The sequence below is a fragment of the Chelonoidis abingdonii genome, unplaced genomic scaffold (genome assembly GCF_003597395.2).
Source record: "Chelonoidis abingdonii isolate Lonesome George unplaced genomic scaffold, CheloAbing_2.0 scaffold0001, whole genome shotgun sequence".
Classification (NCBI taxonomy): domain Eukaryota; kingdom Metazoa; phylum Chordata; order Testudines; family Testudinidae; genus Chelonoidis; species Chelonoidis abingdonii.
Window position 1 is genome coordinate 191,689 of NW_027424262.1, and position 22,602 is coordinate 214,290.

The 22,602-nt window shown below is 42.6% G+C and overlaps 1 protein-coding gene across 1 annotated transcript in view; it reads right to left on the reverse strand.

The window, feature by feature from the left end:
* MRPS5 (mitochondrial ribosomal protein S5) overlaps positions 1-22,602 on the reverse strand; it is a 112,252-nt gene that overhangs the window by 52,510 nt on the left and 37,140 nt on the right. The window contains exons 3-4 of the mRNA XM_075061292.1: positions 9,183-9,308; positions 7,880-8,113 (exon numbers count right to left, since the gene is read on the reverse strand). Of these exons, the coding sequence (XP_074917393.1) occupies positions 7,880-8,113; positions 9,183-9,308 (360 nt within the window). The remainder of the gene's footprint in view (positions 1-7,879; positions 8,114-9,182; positions 9,309-22,602) is intronic.

The window sequence follows — 22,602 nt, forward strand, 5'->3', positions numbered from 1 at the left end:
CAACCAAACAGATCCAGCCTCTTTGAGCCTTTGCTTTTTGGAGTGGAAGCTCGATGTCCCTGCCTTTCCTGCTTATTGGTGGCTGCCACCACCGGAGAGCCTGGAGAGTGGGTGGTGACAGTAAAAATGTGCATACCCCTTAGAGTAGAAAAAGCACCTCCTCTGGGCTTGGTGCCTGCCAAAGAGCCACGATTGGCTCCAGGATGATTTCATTAACTGGTAGAGCCACCCTAGCCAGGGTCATCGATATCAGGATGTCCATCTACTGGTGAGACTTTTTGGACACTTCTTTTGCCTGAATGCCAAGTACAGAGGCCACTTTTTAAAAGCTCTTGATGGACTCTGTGGCCCTCTGGCCTGGTCTACACTATGCGTTTAAATCGATTTAAACAGCGTTAAATCGATTTAACGCTGTACCCGTCCACACTACAACGCTCTTTATATCGATATAAAGGGCTCTTTAAATTGATTTCTGTACTCCTCCCCAACAAGAGGAGTAGCGCTAAAATCGATATAAACATATCGGATTAGGGTAAGTGTGGACTGCAAATCGACGTTATTGGCCTCCGGGCGGTATCCCACAGTGCACCACTGACCGCTCTGGACAGCAATCTGACTCGGATGCAGTGGGCAGGTAAACAGGAAAAGCCCCGCGAACTTTTGAATTATATTTCCTGTTTGCCCAGCATGGAGCTCTGATCAGCACGGGTGGCGATGCAGTCCCAAATCCAAAAAGAGCTCCAGCATGGACCGTACCGGAGATACTGGATCTGATCGCTGTATGGGGAGACAAATCTGTTCTATCAGAGCTCAGCGTTTACAGAAGGGACGATCAAAGCCTCCTGCCAAAGCGTTTGAAAAATCTCCTACTTTTATATAACCCATGGACAGTTTATTGAAGTCCTACAAAATTGCAGTTCCATTACAGAAGATGAAATGCCAAATAGCGTTTGAAAAAAATCTCCAGGCTACACAGTGCTGCGTGACAAGCGTAACAGGAAGCCAGAGACTCAAATGGACGCTAATGGAGGGAGGGGTACTGAGGACTCCAGCTATCCCACAAGTCCACAGCAGTCTCCGAAAAGTATTTGCATTCTTGGCTGAGCTCCAATGCCTGTAGGTTCAAACACAATTGTCTGGCGTGGTTCAGGGAATAGCTCCTCAGTTTACTCCCCCCCCCACCACCACGTGAAAGAAAAGGGAAAGAAATCATTTCTTGACTTCTTTCAATGTCACCCTATGTCTACTGAATGCTGCTGGTAGACATCTGCTGCAGCAGTGAAGCGCAGTATTCGCTCCTCTCCCCTCTCCGGTGGCAGACGGTGCAGTAGGACTGGTAACGGTCCTTATGAACCCCGAGTGCTCCAATGCTTGATAAGTGCTCAATACCTAACATGTTGGCCTGAGATGAGGCCAGCCGGGGGGGGGGGCCTGGCTAAAAACAGGAACAGGAATGATTCCTGTCACTCCAGTAGAGGGACAGAACGGCTGGTAACCGTCTTCATCATAGCAACTGGGGGCTGAGCTTCAATCACCCCCTCCCTTTCATGTGTAAAGAAAAGATTCTGTACTGCCTGGACTATCATAGCAGTGGGCATGCTGGGCTCCTCTCCCCTCACACCGCTTAATGTCCTGCCTGGACTATCATACACCGGGAGGCTGCCTCCCCCTCATTTATGTCACTAAAAACTCTAGTGTTTCTTATTCCTGCATTCTTTATTACTTCATGACACAAATGGGCGGGACACTGCCACGGTAGCCCAGGAAGGTTGGGGGAGGAGGGAAGCAACGGGTGGGGTTGTTGCAGGGGCACCCCCTGTGAATACTGACATGGAGCAGCTGTGCTCTCTGATACACTGGTCCTCTAGTACACTTGCCCTCATATTTAGGCAGGACTGACTCTATTTTTAGAAACCATAAAGGAGGGATTGACTCGGGGAGTCATTCCCAGTTTGCTTTTTGCGCCCCCGGCCGATCTCAGCCAGGGGCACTCATGATAGCAGTAGACAGTACAAGGAGCTACCCACAATGCAACGCTCCAGAAATCGACGCTAGCCTCGGACCATGGACGCACACCGCCGAATTACTGTGCCTAGTGTGGCCGCGTGAAATCGAATTTATAATATCTGTTTCATAAAACCGGTTTAATGTAATTCAGAATTATCCCGTAGCGTAGACGTACCCTCTGACATAGTGAGTAATTTGAGGGCCCAATAGCCTCAGCTGATGATAAAGATGAGGAGATAGCAAGCATCTGACGTGGTTGCTGGTCCTTAGCTTGTGGTGGAGAGGCTGCCTGCATGAGTTCCAGGTGCTCGGTACCTGTCTCAGTAGCAGATATTGGAGAACAGTGCTCTTGGTGCCCGAAACCAGTCTCTGCACGGGGTTCTGGAGGGTAGTACATTTGGTGCCTGTGTCTCCAGTGCATCAGGAGGGTTGAGAGCAGGACCTGGCTGAAGGAGGAATGCCCCCACGGTGACCAGAATGGCCACTGGTGTGGGCCTGGGACCCCTCCTTATCCATGGCATTGACCTTTAGCTGGGACCCGTTGGGTTTGCCACATGGCATTGTAGTACCAATGACTCTGATGGGGGTGGGGAACGTGCTATGTCCTGGATGGGACAGAAATAACCTCACCTCTGAGCCTCAGGAGTCAGATGCCTCTGACAGAGGAGGGGCTGAGAGACAGCCTGAGCCCGGGAATGGGCAGTAGCAGGGAAATAGAGGAGGCATTCCTCTTGACAAGACAAGCTTCAGGGGAGGATTAGGTAACCATGCTGCAGGATCTCAGTGCAGTGAGCTATGAGCCGCAGGTATTGACATGGGTTGCAGACCTTCTACTGCCACGATACCAGTACTGAGTGACTAAACATGTTTCTTGGGGCTGCTGGGGTGTTTCTGGGATGGCTGGGTGCGACACTGCCTGCTGGCTCTGTTAATGTCCTTTACGGGAGAACTCGACAGACCTGACACAGGTCCCGAAGGTGGAGATCTCCCTTGGGAAGTGATGAGCGTTCCAGGGATGGCCTTTCTCCCAAATGCTTTGTGGAGTGTCTGCCTCTGTCTTGCTTTGGTACTGACACAGAAGAACAAGAGGCAGAACCTGAGAAAGGTCCGAGTCTTTTCTTCAGTACCAAAGAATGGGACCGAGGAACTGCAAACATGTCTGGTGGGGTGCTCTGTACCAAACTGATGTAGTTGGGACGCTTTCCCTGTGTGACGACTCTGACGGAGGTCGAAGTGCTGCTTCCATGAGCAAGCCCTTAAGCTTCACCACACTCTCGCTTTTTCGGCAGGGCTTGAAGCTTTTCCAGATGTGACATTTGTCACTAACGTGGGATTCTCCCAAACATTTCAGGCAGGATGGATGCTGGTCACTGACTGGCACAGATCCTGCAGAACTTAAACCCCGACGAGCAAGGCATCATTCCAGTACAGGTCCCAGTACCAAGAAAAAAGGGTCAAGAGAGACCAAAACCAGACACCTAGCCCTAAAACTATCAAAATTGACTAAAACTAACTATACCCAACAAGTTACTAAAGTACAGATACATAAAAGCAGAGTGAGGGAAGTACGTGAATCACTCAAGCCTGGATTCGCTCCGACAATCATCACTGGCATTAAGGAGGAACTGAGGGGGTGGCTCCGCTCTGATACCAGCCTGCAGTGGTGTATGCTAACAGAGGGTGCTCGAGCCACCTCAACAGATACTGCTGAGGAAAACAAATCTCTGATGTCTGTGCCTGGGGTGTGCGCACACCTGCCGTGGCACCAACATGTGCAATCTCTGGAAGAAGAAGTGAGGCACAGAATGGTTAAGTGACTTGTGTAATAAGCCTCTGTCCCAAATCTGGACATTAGCGTCCAAAATCTGGGTGCTTAGCATGAACCTCCAAGCTTAATTACCAGCTTGGATCTTCTCTCGCTGCCACCAATCAGGGATCTGAGTACCTGATAAACTCTCTGGTCTCCCCAAACCTTTCCTGGGGGACCCCAAGACTCAGATGCCCTGAGCCTCAATAAAGGGAAATACCCACCTCCCTTCCTCTCTTTACTTCCTCCCAGATTTTCCCGCCCTGGGGATACTAGGAGATTTCCCTGTTCAATCCCTTGAAACACAAAACAAGAGGACGTATTACCTTCCCCCTCCTTCTTCTCCCCTCTCCATCTTTCCCTGAGAGAAGACACTCGCTGGCACACAGATTCTATCCCTTGCCCTTAACTAGGAAAAATAATCCAACAAGTTTAAAAAGAAAGCTTATATAAAAAAGAAAGAAAAAACACATGACTGATCACTGCATCAAGATGACACAAACACAGGGCTATTGCCTTAAAGAAATATGAATGAATCAGCCTTATCAAAAAGTATCCAATTTAAACATTCCAGCAACTCCACACATGTAAATACAAAAATACAATATAAACCTGCTTTCCTTTTGTACTCCACAACTTGGAACAGAAGGGTAAAAGAAGCTTGGAGATAGAAAAAAAAAACTCTTCCCTCATAGCCAGAGAAACAAACAGACAGAACAAACAAAACACATCCAGAGTCTCTCCCTCACTTTGAAAAATCCGGTTTCCTGATTGGTCCTCTGGTCAGGTGTTTGGTTCCCTTTGTTAACCCTTTACAGGTAAAAGAAACATTAACCCTTAGCTATCTGTTTATAACAACTTGCTCAAAGGCGCTCAGTCTAGGGCGGAGCTCGAGACAGAACCCAGGTATCCTGAAACTTAGTACAGTGCCTTGATGACAAGACCAGCCTTTCTCTCTCAATTCAGTCTGAAACTCTTGGGGCACCACTACTCAGTTCTTGAGAGGTCACAACTCTGTATTTATTCCAGGACCAAAGTTACACACACTATTCTTCCTAGCTCTTCACTGCTGAAGAAGTGCTGGGGGGAACAAACAGTTGTGCACAGTATGTTCCAAGTGATGATCCATTTGTTTATTTCATTATTTGCATGAATGAGCTGTCTACTTGCATAACTGTTACTCAGATGACTACCCTAAGTGAACTGAACATATATGCATTGATTGGAAACTGTCATATTGCTAGAGGATGTAACAATTCTATAAATGGCTCCCTTCCATCATGTCTACACTATTCTCTAGTATTATTTTAGAATATTTTGAATGATATTATATTAGACAATCTACGATGATTCAAGCACACAAGCAAGCAACCATGAGACTTATTTGATACAGATTTCTATACAACTACAGGGGAAAAAAATCTTGCCACTTCAAATCAACCATAATATGTTAGTGCAGTACTTTAAAGGGTGTTCAATTTAAAGGGCTGCCTGAAAAATTTCTCAGTAATCAGTCAAATGCAACTATAGCATCATTTTTCTGCCCTGTAAGAGTCAGAAAGCAATCTTTACAAAACTAAACCTTTCACATAACATTCATGATTTAGTCTTTTCAGAATGGTGATGATAAAACACTGGCCAGGTATATGCTACACCTGGGGTACCAAAGGGCATGACACTTCTTTGCTCTATATAAATTATATGAATAAATGGAAGCTTCCCCTCTGCAAGTTACTTTTGAAAACAGAATTCCATTTTAGAAATGTCTCATAAGGGACAAAAAGCAAATCCAAGAGCATGGCAGAATTTTAAGTATTCTGTTCCACTATCCTTTGCTACTGCTCATTTGGCTCATGAAAGCTATGGCAGAAAGGATACAAACTAAGCAGAAATCTAGTCAGATCCTTTTGACCGACCTGTGCTCTAACACCCACTTTGGGAAAAGGAACAATAAGCAAGTCTCTTTGGTACAGCCTTTGGCAAATGCCAATATTTACCTTATAAACTTTTAACAAATTCTCTTGGTGATGGACTTTGCCAATAGGACTGGTCATATCTTTGCCAAGGTTCCTGTTTCAGAACTTACTGAACACTAAATTAACTCTCTTATCTGTCTATTTTAAACATTAATAATAATTTGTTTCTGGTCATGCCCACAACAAGCTGTATGCTTCCTAGCCAGGAAAGACGCACTGTTCCTGCCATGAAGAGCTTACATTCTAAAGGAAAAGGAGTCAGTAGGCCTCATATGGCAGGTGAGAGAATTTTCAAATACCAACAACTCAAAAAACATACCGCTCTTAAACAAGCATTTGTGGCGCTAAGATTCTATAGATGGCTGAATCAGACAGCACGGTGAACAAGATACATGGGGAAGAAGAAAGTTGCTGCTTACCAACAGCAATTCTTGTCCTTAATGCATTGCCTCCACAGAGCCACACTGCACATACCTGGGTGCAGAACCTGCAGAACCTGGCAATGAGGGCAAACACACGGCCCTCCATCCCTGCCTTCTATAGAAAGGTATAAATAACCCACCCCGCCTAGCCTTCCCTCAGGAAAAGGCCTTGCTGACCGAATTATTTTTCCAGTTGAGTCATTCCACCACCTTACATGGCGGTATGGAAATGTATACATGGCCAAAACAGATGCTGTCCCAGCGATTAGCTGTGAAGTTTGGATTAGGCTAGAAGTGACCATTCTGATAATTTAGGATGATCCACACATCACAGGTCTGAGAACGTCACCCAAGGAGCCCCCCATTAAGCCTTGTGATTGAGCTAAAGTGTGTATTTTAGAAAGACATCTAATCTTGATTTAAAGTCTCTGAGTAATGGAAGATCCACCATTACCTCTAAGTCAGTGGTGGGCAAGCTGCAGATAAGTCTGAACAGACAGAGGCATAATCTCACAGAAGAGTGAGGTAAAGATTCCAGTTTCCATGGCTTTGGTGCAAATGCACTCTTGGAACATTATATGGCGTTCCATGCAGCATATTACTGGAAAATATTGGCAAACTGGAGGGAGTCTATACAAAACAAAAATCCACAAACTGATTGGGGGGTGGGGAGGGTGAAAGAAGTGACTTGAAAGAAGATTAGAAAACCTCAATATGCATAATTTGGGAAGGGCTCCGTGTATTCTGCAGCCATTAAATTTGCCACATAATCCATTCTTTGCTGCAGAAATATGCTCCAGAAGCTAGATTTTGTTTAAGAAAATAAATTATGCGACTGGCTCTTATGGGTGTGAAGAAAACTTTGAAAACATCAATCAAGTGCAATTACATCTGAGCCTGCAGAGAGCCTGAAACAATCCTGCAGAGAAATGTGAACTGTCTGATACATCTCAATGGAATATTACCAGAAAAACCTAAACATGACAATATAAATGTCGACGTTAACTGTTTCACAGACATTACTCTACTGACCGTTACTTGTTTTCACATTTAATTTGTTAAAAACTTTTTTGTTCTAAATGAAGCTGTCGTAGAATTTCTAGTTATCACAAAAGACTATTACAGAGACTCTAGGAGAGAGGTGGGCAACTTGCAGCCGACATGCGGCCCATTAGGGTAATCTGCTGGCGGACTGAGATACATTTTGCGGACGTTGACTGTCTGCAGGCACGGACCCCTGCAGCTCCCAGTGGCCGTAGTTTGCCGTTCCTGGCCAATGGGAGCTGTGCAAAGTGGCGGCCAGCACTTTCCTGTGTTCCACTGCCTTCTTTATTTCTGTTACTAAGCTAACAGGAGCACTGCAACTATGGCTACATCTTGTACTCAGGGCTGCTGATGTAAGACATACAAAAAGTGTTTTCATATTTTAAGACTCACAAAAGTTTAACTGAGAAGCAGTCAACTAGTGCTCAGCTTTAATGTAACGACTGTCAGTCCAGTTAAGATTACTAACTCTTTAGTTTAACTGCCTGGGTTTTTTGCATAGAAATTCTTATAGTTCCTAGTATAGAGGAGACTAATTATAAAGAAATTTAAAATGCTGCGAAAGTATGGATTCTTCTTCCCCTGCCTCTCTCTATGAAGGTAATTACATTCAGTCTTCTTACCTCCATTAGGATCTGGATCAGGGGGCCCCAGACTGATGCCTCCCCAGGAACTTCCAGTCCAGCCTCTCTCTCTCTTCACCTTTGTTTTTCTTTTCTTCTCCCACTCATCCCTCTGCTGGATAATTTCAGACTGCACCTTCTCCTGCTCCTCTTTGTCTCGCTGACCAATTGTCTGGACTGCCCCACTTTTCATTACAGGAGTATTGAGACCAGGCCAAAGGAAACCAGAACGTCCTTAAGAAAAGCAAAATGTGAAAAGATTTCCCTCACATTTAATGTAAAATTAAAGGTTAAAACTCAACAGTACATACGGTGAATCTAATAAAATGGAGGTTTTAATGTTCACTTATATTTCAACTGCTTTTCACAAGACAGAATCTGTATTAAAAGCTGTAAATGGAGCTATGTGAAATGGAGCATCATTATCAAAATCACCTAAGAAAAAAGGAGAGAGAGAGAGAGAGCGCTCATCTCACGTTGTCATAACTCCACAGAAATTAATGCCAATGTGCTAACTGCACTGTTTATAAAAAGTATTACAAATAGATAGGGTTGTCAGGTGTCTGTTTTTTGACTGGAATGCCCTGCCCTGGCTCCACACGGCTTTTGGAAGCAGCCAGCATGTCCGGCTCCTAGGCGCAGGGGCAGCCATGGGGGCTCTATATGCTGCGCCTACCCCAAGTGCTGGCTCCGCAGCTCCCATTGGCTGGGAACGGCTGACAATAGATGTTGCAGGGACGGTGCCTGCGGGGGTGGGCAGTGCACAGAGCCCACTTCCCCCTTCGCCTAGGAGTCAGACATGCCAGCTACTTCCAGGAGCTGCCTGAGTTAAGTGCCGCTGGGCCGGAGCCTGCATGCTGAACCCCCTCCCGCACCTCAACACCCTATCCCATCTGTGAGGCTTCTCCTGCACCCAAACTCCCACCGAGAGCCCACACCCCTCACCCCCTCCCGCAACTCAACCCCCTACCCCAGCCCTGAGCCCCCTCCCGCACTCAAACCCCCTCCTGTACCCCAAGCCCCTCATCCCCAGACCCACCCCAGAACCCATGCCCCCAGCCAGAGCCCTCACCCTCCTCTTGCACCCCAACCCCCTGCCCCAGCCTGGTGAAAGTGAGAGTGCAAGAGAATGAGTGATGGAGGGAGTGGGGAATGGAGTGAGCGGGGGCGTGGCCTTTGAGGGGTGGGGAAAGGGTGTTGGTTTTGTGCAGGTAGAAAGTTGCCAACCCTAATTACAAACCAAACACACTATGAATGGTAAGAGCAACACATTTACCAGTCCTATGGTTATTTATGCATTTACCTTCTCCAATGATCTGGCCTCTATTGAGATCCCTCCTGAACTTTTTCTTGGTTCGCTTTCCTCTTCCTTTCTTTGCTCCAGCACCGGTTTCTGCCAAAACCCCTTTCCACAGCTCATCAGCTGTCACTGTAATGAAATGGCTATCATAAGTATGGCACCAGAATAATTAATATTGGTAACATTACTGAACAAAATATTCAAGATGCTAACCCTTAATTGATCGAGGCTGGGAATGCTTAACATCCCGCCCCCATTAGTGCCCGTTTAAGCAAGCATGTATTCTTCTGCCTGTATCCTTATCTCTCTCTCTCCACTACTCTCTCTGTCCCCATCTCTTTTTGGCCCTGGGTGCATTGGGTCTCAAAGCAAATTAATGGAACTCTATTTAAACACTGTTCAAAACAACAATGGTTTCTAACATGGTTCGCCTTGCCACTGCAGAGGAGGTGAAACCACATAAGTACTGTGGTAAGGAAGGTACCCAGGTGAGCACAAGGTTTAAAATCTATTTTGAATTTTGTTTTTAAATCAATACTGTTCCTAGACAGTGTAATGTTTTAATGGCCTTGGTAGCACAAGACAGGACCACAACAAGATCATTCACTAGTAACTGACATTGGCAATAGAAGTCACTGCTCTCTGTGACACAGAGACCCATTGGTGCCAGCTGGCAAAGTGTTCACTGTTTTGTAATAGCAATGCCTAGCAGGCCTTACCAAATCACTACACCTAGCACACCACTTCCATGGTATTTATTCATAAATGATGTCATGTGACAGCTCTCAAAAAAGCTTGTGCCACAGTGATCCTCTCAATCATTGTGAGATATACGTACAGATGATATTTAGGGAGCTGTTTATGATGAGGCATGATTTCCCTTTACAAAAACCACGTTTACGCTTCCTCAACAGATCATGTTCATCTATACGTCTGATCATTCTATTCTTTACTATAGTTTCAACCAATTTGCCTGCTACTGAAGTGAGGCTTACAGTAATTACCAGGATCATCTCTGCAGCCTTTTTTAAAAATTGGTGTCACCTAAGTTATCCTCCAGTCATCTGGTAATGCAAATGATTGAAGTGATAGGTTACACACCACAGTTGTTAGTTCTGCAATTTTATATTTGAGTTCCTTCACAACTCTTGGATGAACACGCCCTGGTCAAGGTGACATTACACTGTTTCGTCTATCAGTTTGTTCCTAAATCTCATCTACTGACCCCTAAAATCTGGGGCATTCCTAATATTTGTCACCTAAAGAGAATGGCTCAGGTATGGGAATCTCCCTCACATGCTCTGCAGTGAAGACTGATGCAAAGAATTCATTTAGCTTCTCTGCAATGGTCTTGTCTTCCTTGAGTATTTCTTTAGCACTGTGATTATGCAGTGGCCCCAATGACTGTTTGGCAGGCTTCCTGCTTCTGACCTATTTAAAAATATTTTTGCTGTTAGATTGTGCATCTTTACTAGTTACTTTTCAATTTTTTTGGCCTGGTCAATTACACTTTTATACTAGCCTTCCAGAGTTTATGCTCCTTTCATTGTATCAGTGAATGCTTTCATACACTGATGAAATACAGGGTTCTCCCACCCTTTACATCCTTCCTTCCACTCCTCGTTGAGGTGTGATGCTTTACAGAGCATCATCATAGAACTGAACAAGATACATTCAGAAAACCAAATTAATTTCACAGCCTGCTCTATATATTGTCTGGGCACATTTGCTGTGCCATAAGACATGGGAAGTAACCATCTTCATGTTCAGACCTGAAAACATGCTTGCATGCATATTTACTAACTGAGGTTACTATGCTACCACTACATAAAGCTGAAACACAGGTCTTTTCTAAAAGTCAGGATTTTTTTTTTTTTTAATTAAAACTGAAATGATGTGATGAAGATATTCACAACATGTTATAAAGCCAGTTTTTCTCCCAATTAGGCCAGAATCCAGTAAAGAAGATAACCAGGAATACAGTCAGACAATTGCTTCAACTCCTGAGAATAAATGAGCCTGAACATCAACAGTGACCTGGAAACATCTCTCAAATGTCTCAGCCCGCAAGAGAGATCACTACCGTAAATTACATCTCCTATCTCAGGCTGGACTACATTCTGGGTTTCTCTCTCTAAAAGTAGCAGTCTGAATACCAGCAATCAGAGGAAGAAAAATAGTTCAGTTGGACAGAAGTGACTTGTCTAAAAAGCAACACAAAATTACTGCTGAAGATCCCCAATCATGAAAAGAGATATCCTGCCTTATTCTCAATATGGGCTCACAGAGCCCCAGACAATGGCACCAGTGAAGTTCTGCAATGAAGAAAGCAAGGGTGCAGCCAGCACAGAATGTCCATAACCTGCCACTGCCTTTACTCATACAATGTATTTGTAATTCCTGAGGATACACATGTATCTTCCTAACGATTATCTTTATTTTGTATTTATTTAAATTCAGTAAGATAAGGCTAGTATGTGCCAGCTTCACTCTCCTACTGCTAAAATAGCTCCAGTTGCAAAGCTACATATTTTCACAAAAACGTTGATGGATGCAATACATAGATATGGTATGCTATAAAGGTTATATTGCCATGGGCTGCAAAAGGGTGCATTATTCATTAGTGGTTTTGTGCAGGTCAAATTTTATAATGCCCCATCTTGTGACACTAGACTGTCCTTGGACCACAAGCCCAGCTGTACTTACTTTGGAGAGAGATGAAAATTAGAGCACAAATTGGCAACATCCAAACATTATCTAAGATTGCAGAAAAACTAACATCACAATTTTAAAGTCCAATCTCTAACAACCTGCCAAGATTAAAGGCATATTTCTTAGCTCATTTGAAAAGGAAGAATCCCAGCTTCCCCAAAGCATAAGTAAAGAAGAAAGATTAGTTGGGGATGTGGAGGGAACAGGGGTGGCTCCAGGCATCAGCGCACCAAGCGCGTGTCTGGGGTGGCAAGCCGCGGGGGAGGCGGGGGGGCAGCCTGCCGGTAGCCGTGAGGGCAGCAGTCAGGCTGCCTTCGGTGGCATGCCTGCAGGAGGTCTGCTGGTTCCATGGTTTCGGTGGCAATTTGGCGGTGGGTATGCTGAAGGCGCGGGACGGCAGACCTCCCACAGGTATGCTGCTGAAAGCCGACTGACTGCCGTGCTTGGGGCGGCAAAATACATAGAGCCGCCTCTGGGAGGGAACCACACATGTATCAAACATTACTATCTGGGAGAGAAGTAGTTAATTTCATAGAAAGATTAAATATTGTTTAATAGGTAGAATTTTTTCCACTTGAAAACAACTTTTGCTGAATACTGTCTGATGCCAAATCAGTCAGGTAGCAGATTTTAACAGCAGGGATTCAAAGAAACTAATATTGTTGACACATTTTTAAAAAGGTTAGTGAACATGCCATGATAAATGTGTTTTATTCCAGAGTAGTAATGCTCGCTAGTGCCATTATAGTTAGAAATCTATATTCTCTTTATAAACTCATCCTTATAGGGGTTCTATAATAAAAGTTTATTTCTAGGCCAACCATATCAGCTTCAGCTGAGAATACATTTTTATGAACAAATTTACTCTAAAGTGTACAAAGATTTTAGCTATTTGTAAGTCATCACACGCACAAAATCCCCTTACATTTTTTCATTTCAAATATTTTCCCCCATCTCCCCAAGCAAATAAAAGGGAATTCAAAAAAATTAAAATATGCAAGTCGTTAGCTGAAATATGACATTGTGTCTTTAGAGACAATGGGTTGCCTGGATGTTTTGTAATGGGATATAGAATCTTCAAGTAACTGTTACTGGTTTACTCTGGGTCCAGATGTAAAACAACAAAGACAAGACAGAGCTTTTTCAAGGGCTGACCCAAGGCTGTGGAATGAACTCCCACAGGAATGAACGACCTTCCCCTCTAAGTGCAAGGTGCATTTGTTTGACCATGCATTCTTTAAAAAACACATAGTATTGTGTGTACACACACACACACCACTGTGCAACTTCTTCCACCTAGGTAGAGGAGGAGAGAACACATGATAGATGTTAGTCACATTGCTTAATGCACTAGTGAAAGGGGCTTGGATACTACAGTGCTGAGCATGGTATAAGGGCATATACAGAACAGAATTACCAGAGATTGTTTCACTGTGGTCCCTGAACAAAGTGATGGACTCATTCTGCTTCCTAGTAGAATTGGTTTTCACAGTATATCACCACAACTGGCAGCCTTGCTGATAGATTCAGAAAAGGTTATGTATTGCCAGAGTATGTAATGAGTAATTTACTCATCTACAGAGGTGGCCCTCTAGATCAGAGCTGAGGTTACAAATTGGAAAGAGTGGGGAAAGAGGACTGTATTTATGCTGTAATGACAAGAGGATTTCAGCCTCCAAAGTGGTAATGGCGCCTAATAGGAACACTTAAAAATTCACAAATCTTTCTAAAACAATCCGCTGAGATTTAAATATTAGCTAGTATACTTAACCTTTCTACCAATTACATTACATACCTGCTACTTACTATGCATATGTGCAATTAATGAGACCATTTTACTGCATTTAATTTTTAATATACACATTCTCTCTGACACAATTTAATTGCCCTCAAATCAATAATCTGCTTTCAAGGAAGGTGCTGAATAGTCCTATCACAGATGCACAGATAGTATGAGACTATTTCAATCAAAGAGAACTGTTACAGTCTCAATGTCAGAAAAAATTATCTTCAAAAGATAGTAATGCTGTCCTACCAAAGCTAACCAGTCAAAATAATTTGTGGTGGTTCTAAATATTAGCCTTTCACCAGGAGTCTTGAAAACCCCTACTCATTTGTTCTTAATGCAAAACACACCCAATTTGCATGACCACTTCTTCAATTTGCACTTATAGTATTTCCCATAACTGTGACATAAATGGCAATTTCCTGCAATAGCTTTGGGAGATGTTACTGTATTAAGTGTATGTACCATTGTGGGCCAGGGACTGTATATAATTCTCTGGGGGAGGAGGACCACAGTTCCTCCAGGAACTAAGATCAGTGGAAGGTGATTAAACTAATTCACTCAGGTTGTAACACTTCCCAAGAGGTACCACCTCCTGAAAAGGTTGGATATACTGCTTCAAACTGGATTCTCCAGAGACCAAGAGATAAAGAAAGGACTTTTAGGATAAACAGGCTCTTTTGGATATGCCTCCTTGAGCTGGACTTTATACACCTTACAGCTCTAGTGAAGACATATCCCAAGAATTACAAAACAGATACAGTAGAAATGACAACAACAGAAAGATTGCACATAAATATAATCACACATTTCCAGCTTCTGCTAAGAGGTGATCAATGATGGGCCCTTTTTCTGTAAGCACATAATCCTAGCTCCCATACTTTACGTTAGCAAGCTAATAGCCAGAGTTATGGTGGCTCATTACAGTGTTGGCAAATGTAAAGTGTTGTATTTCACAGAAATGGCGTAATGTTTATGGTCTGACAAAATTAAATTACTGTGTCTCAGTGTTAATGATTCTAATATACATGGATGTAAACTAGCACAAAAGTTTACAGGTACAATTTAAAGTTGGTGTCCTAGCTACAAAAGGTCCCATAAAGGTTTATGTATGCACCAAATCTGATACCTAAAAATATTCTGTCATAACGCTTTTGGTATATCACCTCAATAAATAAGTTCTCCCAATAATTACTGTAAATGCTCAAAAATTCAAAATGGCCTCTCCATAATCAAGAGTTGTTTAAAACCAATGATTCTCAAGTACAGGGGCGTATATTCTACTTCAAGGAGAAAATGTACGGGCAGGATGAACTACAGGATATATTGCAATATCCTCCACTCTAACAACTGATTTTTCTGTATCCATCACCATTCTACTTAAGACTATTGTAAGCACACTGCATCTATGCTGTTCTGCAAGGCTCTATCTTCAAGAGTCTGAAGCTGTGGCCATTTTGAATCTTCGTATCTCTGGCAAGCCTTCTGCAGCTGTGCAGTAGGTTTTTATTGTGCAGCACAGTATTTCAATGGTCCAAGCAGGACTGTACATAAGAAATGCTTCTAACATGCACCATTTAAGAATACTCGAGAATACAGAACACATAATTGATATCCCATACACTGCAATGAAAACATGCTTGAGAGAGAGAATAAACCTTGGGGCAACAAGAGGGAAGAGGAGTACCTATTGTTTAAATTGTCATAGTCTTTTCTAAAAGAGTAAACATCTTTTGTGCACAATTATTCCATATAGCCCCTCCTAATTCTCCTCAATGCTGTGAACAATAATTCTCTTTATGTGCGTCTCTCAAGTGTCCTCTCTTTGCCCAGCAGTTCTTGGTTGGCTTCCCCAGCTTCTCACACATGTTCTCAACTCCCCAGAACTACTATGAAGCTCTGCCTCATTTTCCCTTTCAGCAATTGTGAACTTATTCCCTTCCTTTATTAACACAGCTACTGCCTCTTAACACCCCTGCATGCTGTATCCACAGATCCACTTGTCACACCACCTGCCATCTCCTACATGAATCGTCACTAAAAACAGTCGATTTCCTCTTTATTCTGCAGTAACAAGCCTATAAGAGAATAAATTCCCTCTAACAGTACACTGTCACAATAGGAACTGCCCCAGGTCAGACAAAGCACTTCCTACTGTGACAGGACAGAGCGCTTTGAAGAATATTGATTCTCTAATCTAATACCAGAGAATTAGATCTCCTAGCTAGTTACAAAGATTGCAGAAGGTCCTGAATTTTTCCATGGAGACTTAAGTGTATATATGCGGTGATTTATTTTTCCACTTGTAATTAGTTTCTTATTGTTATACAACCGACATACAATGGACTGAAGTATCAGATTTGCAATATAAATAGCCAAGAACCCCAAAAGATTTGGTATATAAAATTCTGCAGTTAGGAAACAAAGCAACATCGTAAGAGAAGCATAAACCAAAAAGCAGAAGCAAAGATAAGGAATTGATTGAGTGTACAATATAATCCTGTTAGAGAAAAATGGAATCTACCCAAGCAAAAGGGAAAAAATATCACCATAATTTAAACAGTGTCAACATTTATAGCTTATATATTGTCTTCATGCCCAAAGACAAATAAAAAACCCAAATTAGAGGCAATTTCCAAACTTTTTGTAAAACTAAAATTGGAGTTAAGGTTGAAATTAGGGTATAACACTTGGAAGTATGGAAATGAACAGTCAACGTCACCAAAACAATCTTATTTCTGCCTCTGTATTACCCTTCACATAACATTCAAAACCAGGAGACAACCTGGCAGTCCTCAACACTGCAAACAAGTCAGAAAATAAATTCTGAAATGTCTCATAACAGACATACTAAGATGCTAGTGAGCCAAATCAATCTCAGGTGCAATGCTGGGAAAGCCAGTTGATTTATACCTGCAATTAGTTTAGTCCAGAATGCCCAAAGTTTATCCTCCCTTCACAGGAGAGGAACTCTGGAGTCTTGCCTACTGAAATTCCTGAAGAGAGCTGGAAAGAACAAAGATCTCCTGACTGCTCCTGGTTAGAAACGCAAAGTTAGTGAAATGCCTCTTCCCTTTCCTCACAGAAAGTTGCTGACAGTGTGCCAATAGAATTCTAAACCTAGATCTAGAAAGATAAACATATAGAAGTTACAATACATACAGCAATCAGAGAAAAATTTCTAATATTTAAATCAGAAATTAAAAGCTCTCTGTCAGGTCAGCCTGCCGGTTGCAGCAGATACAGTAAAATCACACTACAAAACAAACCAACAACAGTACTGAAGAGATTACTGTACTTGCAAGAAAAGGCAACAAAAAGCAAAAGCAAAGCTTGAAATGGAAATCAAAACAGAGCTAACTAGGGCCACCCCCGTAACATGTCAGATTTCTAGTCTGATTTTTCAGTAAGCCAGAGCCTGCCCTACCACAGGAAAATCAGAGCAAGAAATGCAGCATTTTCCATTCTTAGCACAAACTAAGGGTGTAGTCAGAGACTGTATTCCAACAAGCAGCAATAAAGCTTTATATCAGATTAATGCAGAGAACACCATACTACAGACCTCATTAAATGACTCCAGGAAAGGCACAGATGAAAAACACTTGACTTTAGAATGTTTAGTTTGAATTTAACTGCATTAAACAAATGTAAATTGTGGAAATGTTCCATTAACACACACACTTAAAGGAAAAAAAAGATTAAAAGGAAATTTCCATGAAAGATATGATCATTTTAAAATCCAGTTGACACTTTCCCACTCCTTATTGGTACAGCTTTTAAAAACTGTTTCAGCTAACATGGATTTGCCAGCAGTAAACACCACACAAGAGACTACATCTCTAGACCGATTTTCATTCTAGATGATCATTACATAGCTGCCAAGCTTTGCACAGCTCCATGTGTAACATTTTATACAAATTACTTAATGAACTAATTTGCATATTTTAAAGTTTGCTTATACAAGAACTGAGGTTAATGCCAACACATCCTGCTCCAAGCAGTGACTTCAGCATGGAGCAGTCCAAAGGTGGCAGCGATGAGTAGGGTTGCTGGGGGAGGGGGAGGCAGCTGTGTGGGTGGGATGCTAGGGTAGAGCGAAGTGTCTGGCTGTTAGGGCATGGGTAGCTGCTGGGGTGGTGCTGGGACTGCTGCTAGGGACTGGGATGGGGGGGGGTGTTTCTTGGGGAGAGCTAAATGCAACTGGCTCAAGAGGCAGCAGGCAAGGCAAGGGAGTTGGGTGCCAATACTGGACACACAGCTCACCCCTTCACTTCCTCCAGCCCTGGGATCCAGCAGGGGGAGCAGCATGAGAGAGAGCACCTACCTGCCCGCTGGTATGTGCTACTGTGGCTTCTAGCAACCAGAAGACATAACTGAAGCTCTGGTGTGACAGGGCTGTCAAATGCATGACACTTTGGAGCCCAGTTTACAATACAATATGCCAGTCCACATAAACCAACACATCTATGTTAGCTGCAGCTATTTTTAATTATGGTTTTCTAAGAGGGTGGAAATTAGTGCTGATGGGGCCTGAAACTGCTTGCAGTCCAAGTAAGGTGACCTCAAAGCCACTGAAGTTGGCTAGATCACTTGAATTCTAGGGTACATTAACCACATACTAGTAACAATGCTGGCCAGAAAAAAAACAAACTAAACTTTTGCTTCTATTTAAGTCCTACAACAGGGAAGAATCAGTAAAGGAGAGAGTAGTGTTTGATTCTCACTACTAGTATAGCATATGAGAGAGCTGCATGATTAGAAAATTCTGTTTTATATTCTTTAATCTGACATTAGCTTCATGTGTGACTATCAGCTAATCATTCAAATCCAAGTTTCTAAAATCTGAAGCACTGTTCCACTCAGCATTGCAAAGCCTGAGCAAGTTAGATGGCTAAGTACCATTTTCAAGACTGACACAAGCACTCAAGAACCTAAGCCTAAATCACTGAAGTCACTTCTGAAAATGGAAGCTGACCACCTGAATCACTTAAGGTTTGCAATGTTGAGGAAATGTACACTGCCTTCATAATCCGGTGGGCCTTTTCTTCTGTGCTTCAGTATCCCCATTCCCACTCATGAGATGCCCTTTATAGTCACATCTGTAAAGCATTTTGAGATCTTTGGCTAAAAGGTGCTAAGTAAACTCAAAGCATTATACAGATCAGCTGGCACAGAACCAAATCCTACATCTCTCAACTGAATAGACAAGAAAAATTCTGAAGCAAATGATTTAAGTGTCATTTTAAAATTGCACATGAAATGCTTATTTGCAAGCACAATACTTAGCTTTATCATTATACTACATGTCTGATCCCAGAACGGAAGCCTACCACTGAAAACAGACAAAGATGTGGATTGATTCTACTTCCCTCCAGAATCCTGGGGTAATAACCCAAAATTGTTTGCAGAATTCCCCGTGGAGGTTTGAGGAAGGATAAGCACAGATTTACCCTTTAGAGGATTTTCAAAAACGTAGCCAGCTGCATTCATAACACTAACTCTTCTTGATTGTTTTAGTCCCAAAAGCAGCATTAAGTAGAAATCTTTACAACTAGATTCTTATTAAGTAGCAATCGAATTGTGAAGCTATCTCAAAGGCTATTTAAAGATGCTTGTGGAAATCTTTTAAAATACTTTTGCAGGTTGAGAGGAGACCCTGGAGGCACGTGAGTTGAAGAGCAAGCACACAGTGCACTCACCTGCAGCACTAGTTCCTAGTTACAAACTACTCAAGATAGTTAAGTTCCGGGCAGACTGTGAAGAGCTACAAAGGGATCTCTCAAAATGGGTGACTGGGCAATAAAATGGCAGATGAAATTCAATGTTGATAAATGTGAAGTGATGCACATTGGAAAACATAATCCCAACTCTACATATAAAATGATGGGGGCTAACTTAGCTGTTCCCACTCACGAAAGAGATACTGGAGTCATTGTGGATAGCTCTCTGAAAACATCCACTCAATGTGCAGCAGCAGTCAAAAAAGTGAAGAGAATGTTGGGAATCATTAAGAAAGGGATAGATAATAAGACAGAAAATATCATATTACCTCTGTATAAATCCATGGTACGCCCACAGTTTGAATACTGCATGTAGATGTGGTCGCCCCATTTCAAAAAAGATATATTGGATTTGGAAAAGGTTCAGAAAAGGGGAACAAAAATGATTAGGGGTATTGAACAGCTTCCATATGAGGAGCGATTAATAAAACTGGGACTTTTCAGCTTGGAAAAAAGATGACTAAGGGCGGATATGATAGAGATCTATAAAATCATGACTGGTGTGGAGAAAGTAAATAAGGAAGTGTTCTTTACTCCTTCTCATAACACAAGAACTAAGGAGTCACCAAATTAATGGGCAGCAGGTTTAAAACAAACAAAAGGAAGTATTTCTTCACACAACACACAGTCAACCTGTGGAACTCCCTGCCAGAGGATGTTGTGAAGGCCAAGACTACAACACGGTTCAAAAAAAGAACTAGATAAGTTCATGGAGGATAGGTCCATCAATGGCTATTAGCCAGGATGGGCAGGGATGGTGTCTCTAGCCTCTGTTTGCCAGAAGCTGGGAATGGGCAACAGGGGATGGATCACTTGATGATTCCCTGTTCTGTTCATTCCCTCTGGGGCACCTGGCTTTGGCCAGTGTCAGAAGACAGGATACTGGGCTAGATGGACCTTTGGTCTGACCCAGTATGGCTGTTCTTATGTTCCCCTCCAAACACCCTCTACCCCCGGGAGGCTTTCCTCCATACCAGGCCAGGATTGGGGTGCAATGCCAGGGCACAGGACAAATATGTGTAATTGTGAGTCACAAAGAGAGACAAAAGCAGTTGATTGGATGCCTCAAAAAGTTTGGGAACCACTGACTTAGAGAGTTCCTCTGATGGAAAATGCGAAGTTCAAAAAAAAAGGACCCAAAACACACTCAAAATGGCCTTGTTCCTTTTTTCCCTCTGGTAACGCCACTCTCAACTTCTGAAGCTTTCATTGCATAGCTTTGGAGATCTCTGAAGACCTCATCTTTGGCCATCTCCCCTACTGTCTATCCTAGAAACTTCGGAATGTACATTACATTCTAGACAGCATGCTACCAAATCACTCAAAAATTGCACTTAGGGACAGCTCAGGTATACCCAAGGGGCTGGCAGAACTTCTGGACATTCAGAAAGTTTGAGGAAGCTGGTTTCAGAGTGGCAGCCGTGTTAGTCTGTGTCACCAAAAACAACAAGGAGTACTTGTGGCACCTTAGAGAATAACAAATTTATTTGGGCATAAGCTTTCGTGGGCTAAAACCCACTTCATCAGATGCATGGAGTAGAATATACAGTAGGAAGATATATATATACACACACACACACAGAGAACATGAAAAGATGGGGGTTGCCCTGTATATACGTTTTGTCTGCGGGCAGGGTGGGGGGTGGAGGCCCACATCAAATCCCAGACACCAGAAGAGCTCTGAAAGTGCTCAAACTGTATTTAAACAGCATACTTTAACTTCACTTCAGTCCAAACACCCAGGAGGACTCTCTCCCCCATACTGAAGTCAATGGGGCACTGCTCAGGTGCAAGGTCTGCATGCACACAACTATTTGCAGCTTCAGGACACTAGCTTCTATTCCTCAGTGTCACATGCTGAGCAACTGCTTCTGTTTGTCTGTTTTCATTCACTGCTATACTCATTGCCAGGCAGGAGGTTCTGTGGGGGTGAGAATGCCTGCACTCTACATCTGGCAGACTCAGAAGATACTTTGGTAATAACATCTACCCTGATTACCAATGGCTTCGCACAGACAAACCTGAGTTGCCTTCTCTGCATCCTGATGATGTGTCACGGAGACTGTTTATAAAACTTTAGCGATGTGACTTTTTTTTTTTAATGGATTTCATTATTGATTTACTGAATAACTATAGTTTAGATATGGTTGCTAATGTGTTTAAAACAGATGCATTCTATACAAATCTAGCTGATTATTGTTCCTACATTACCTACGGGAAACTATTCTCACTGAGTTATGGGGAATTTCCTGATGCCCAGGAGCTACTTCCTACTTATAATTGTGCTGTTTTACGGTATCATGAGAAGATTTTAGAGTTGGAAAAAGCTATCCTGAAAGATGCTTTCCTGCTCCTGTATGTAGCACAGTGAATAATCTTTCCCCATTGTAGATGAACAATACTTTGCACTTCAACAGCATGTTCCATCTGAGAATATCAAAGCTCGTTATAAACATTAAAGGTTCGGTGATCTGCCCAAAGGGAATGCTATTTAGAGACTGAATTCTTAACCTAAACATTTAAAGACTGAAACCATGATCCAAACCCTGATCAAATCCAACTATAAGCCTATCTAGCTATATACTAACCCTTGTCACTTTAACAACAAATAAAAACTGCTATGAATACTTTACTTTGCCAAACAGTGGAAAAATATTATTTCTGAATAGCAGCTTAAAATAGAAAATGGGATCCTGAACTTCACTAATGGATGCTGTTCTCATGGTACAATACTTTGAAGGTCACTCTGGTCGACCTCATTACAAAAAAGATGGTGAAAACTTTCCAGTGTTAAGATTTTTTTATTTATTTTTTAAATAAGGGGGACAAGGTAGTGACCTCCCTGACACCAATAAGGGGATTTGGGCACTGTAGCATTAGTTAGGTCTGCAAATCGGGTCCTTTTCCTTTGAAGAAAAAAAATCTGAAATGCACTGAGCTGTTAAGACAAAGTTAGCTTGCATAGGTAAAAATCAATCAAGAAGTTCAAGATTCCAACAGCATAATTAACTCAGCTATAAACATGGGTTTTCCCCCCCATTCCTGTTTTTCTGGCTAAACATATAGCATTTAAATCAATATACATAACAAAGCAGGCAGGTTGTGAAACATCACTATTGAAATTTAACTCTCACTTTTCCTGATT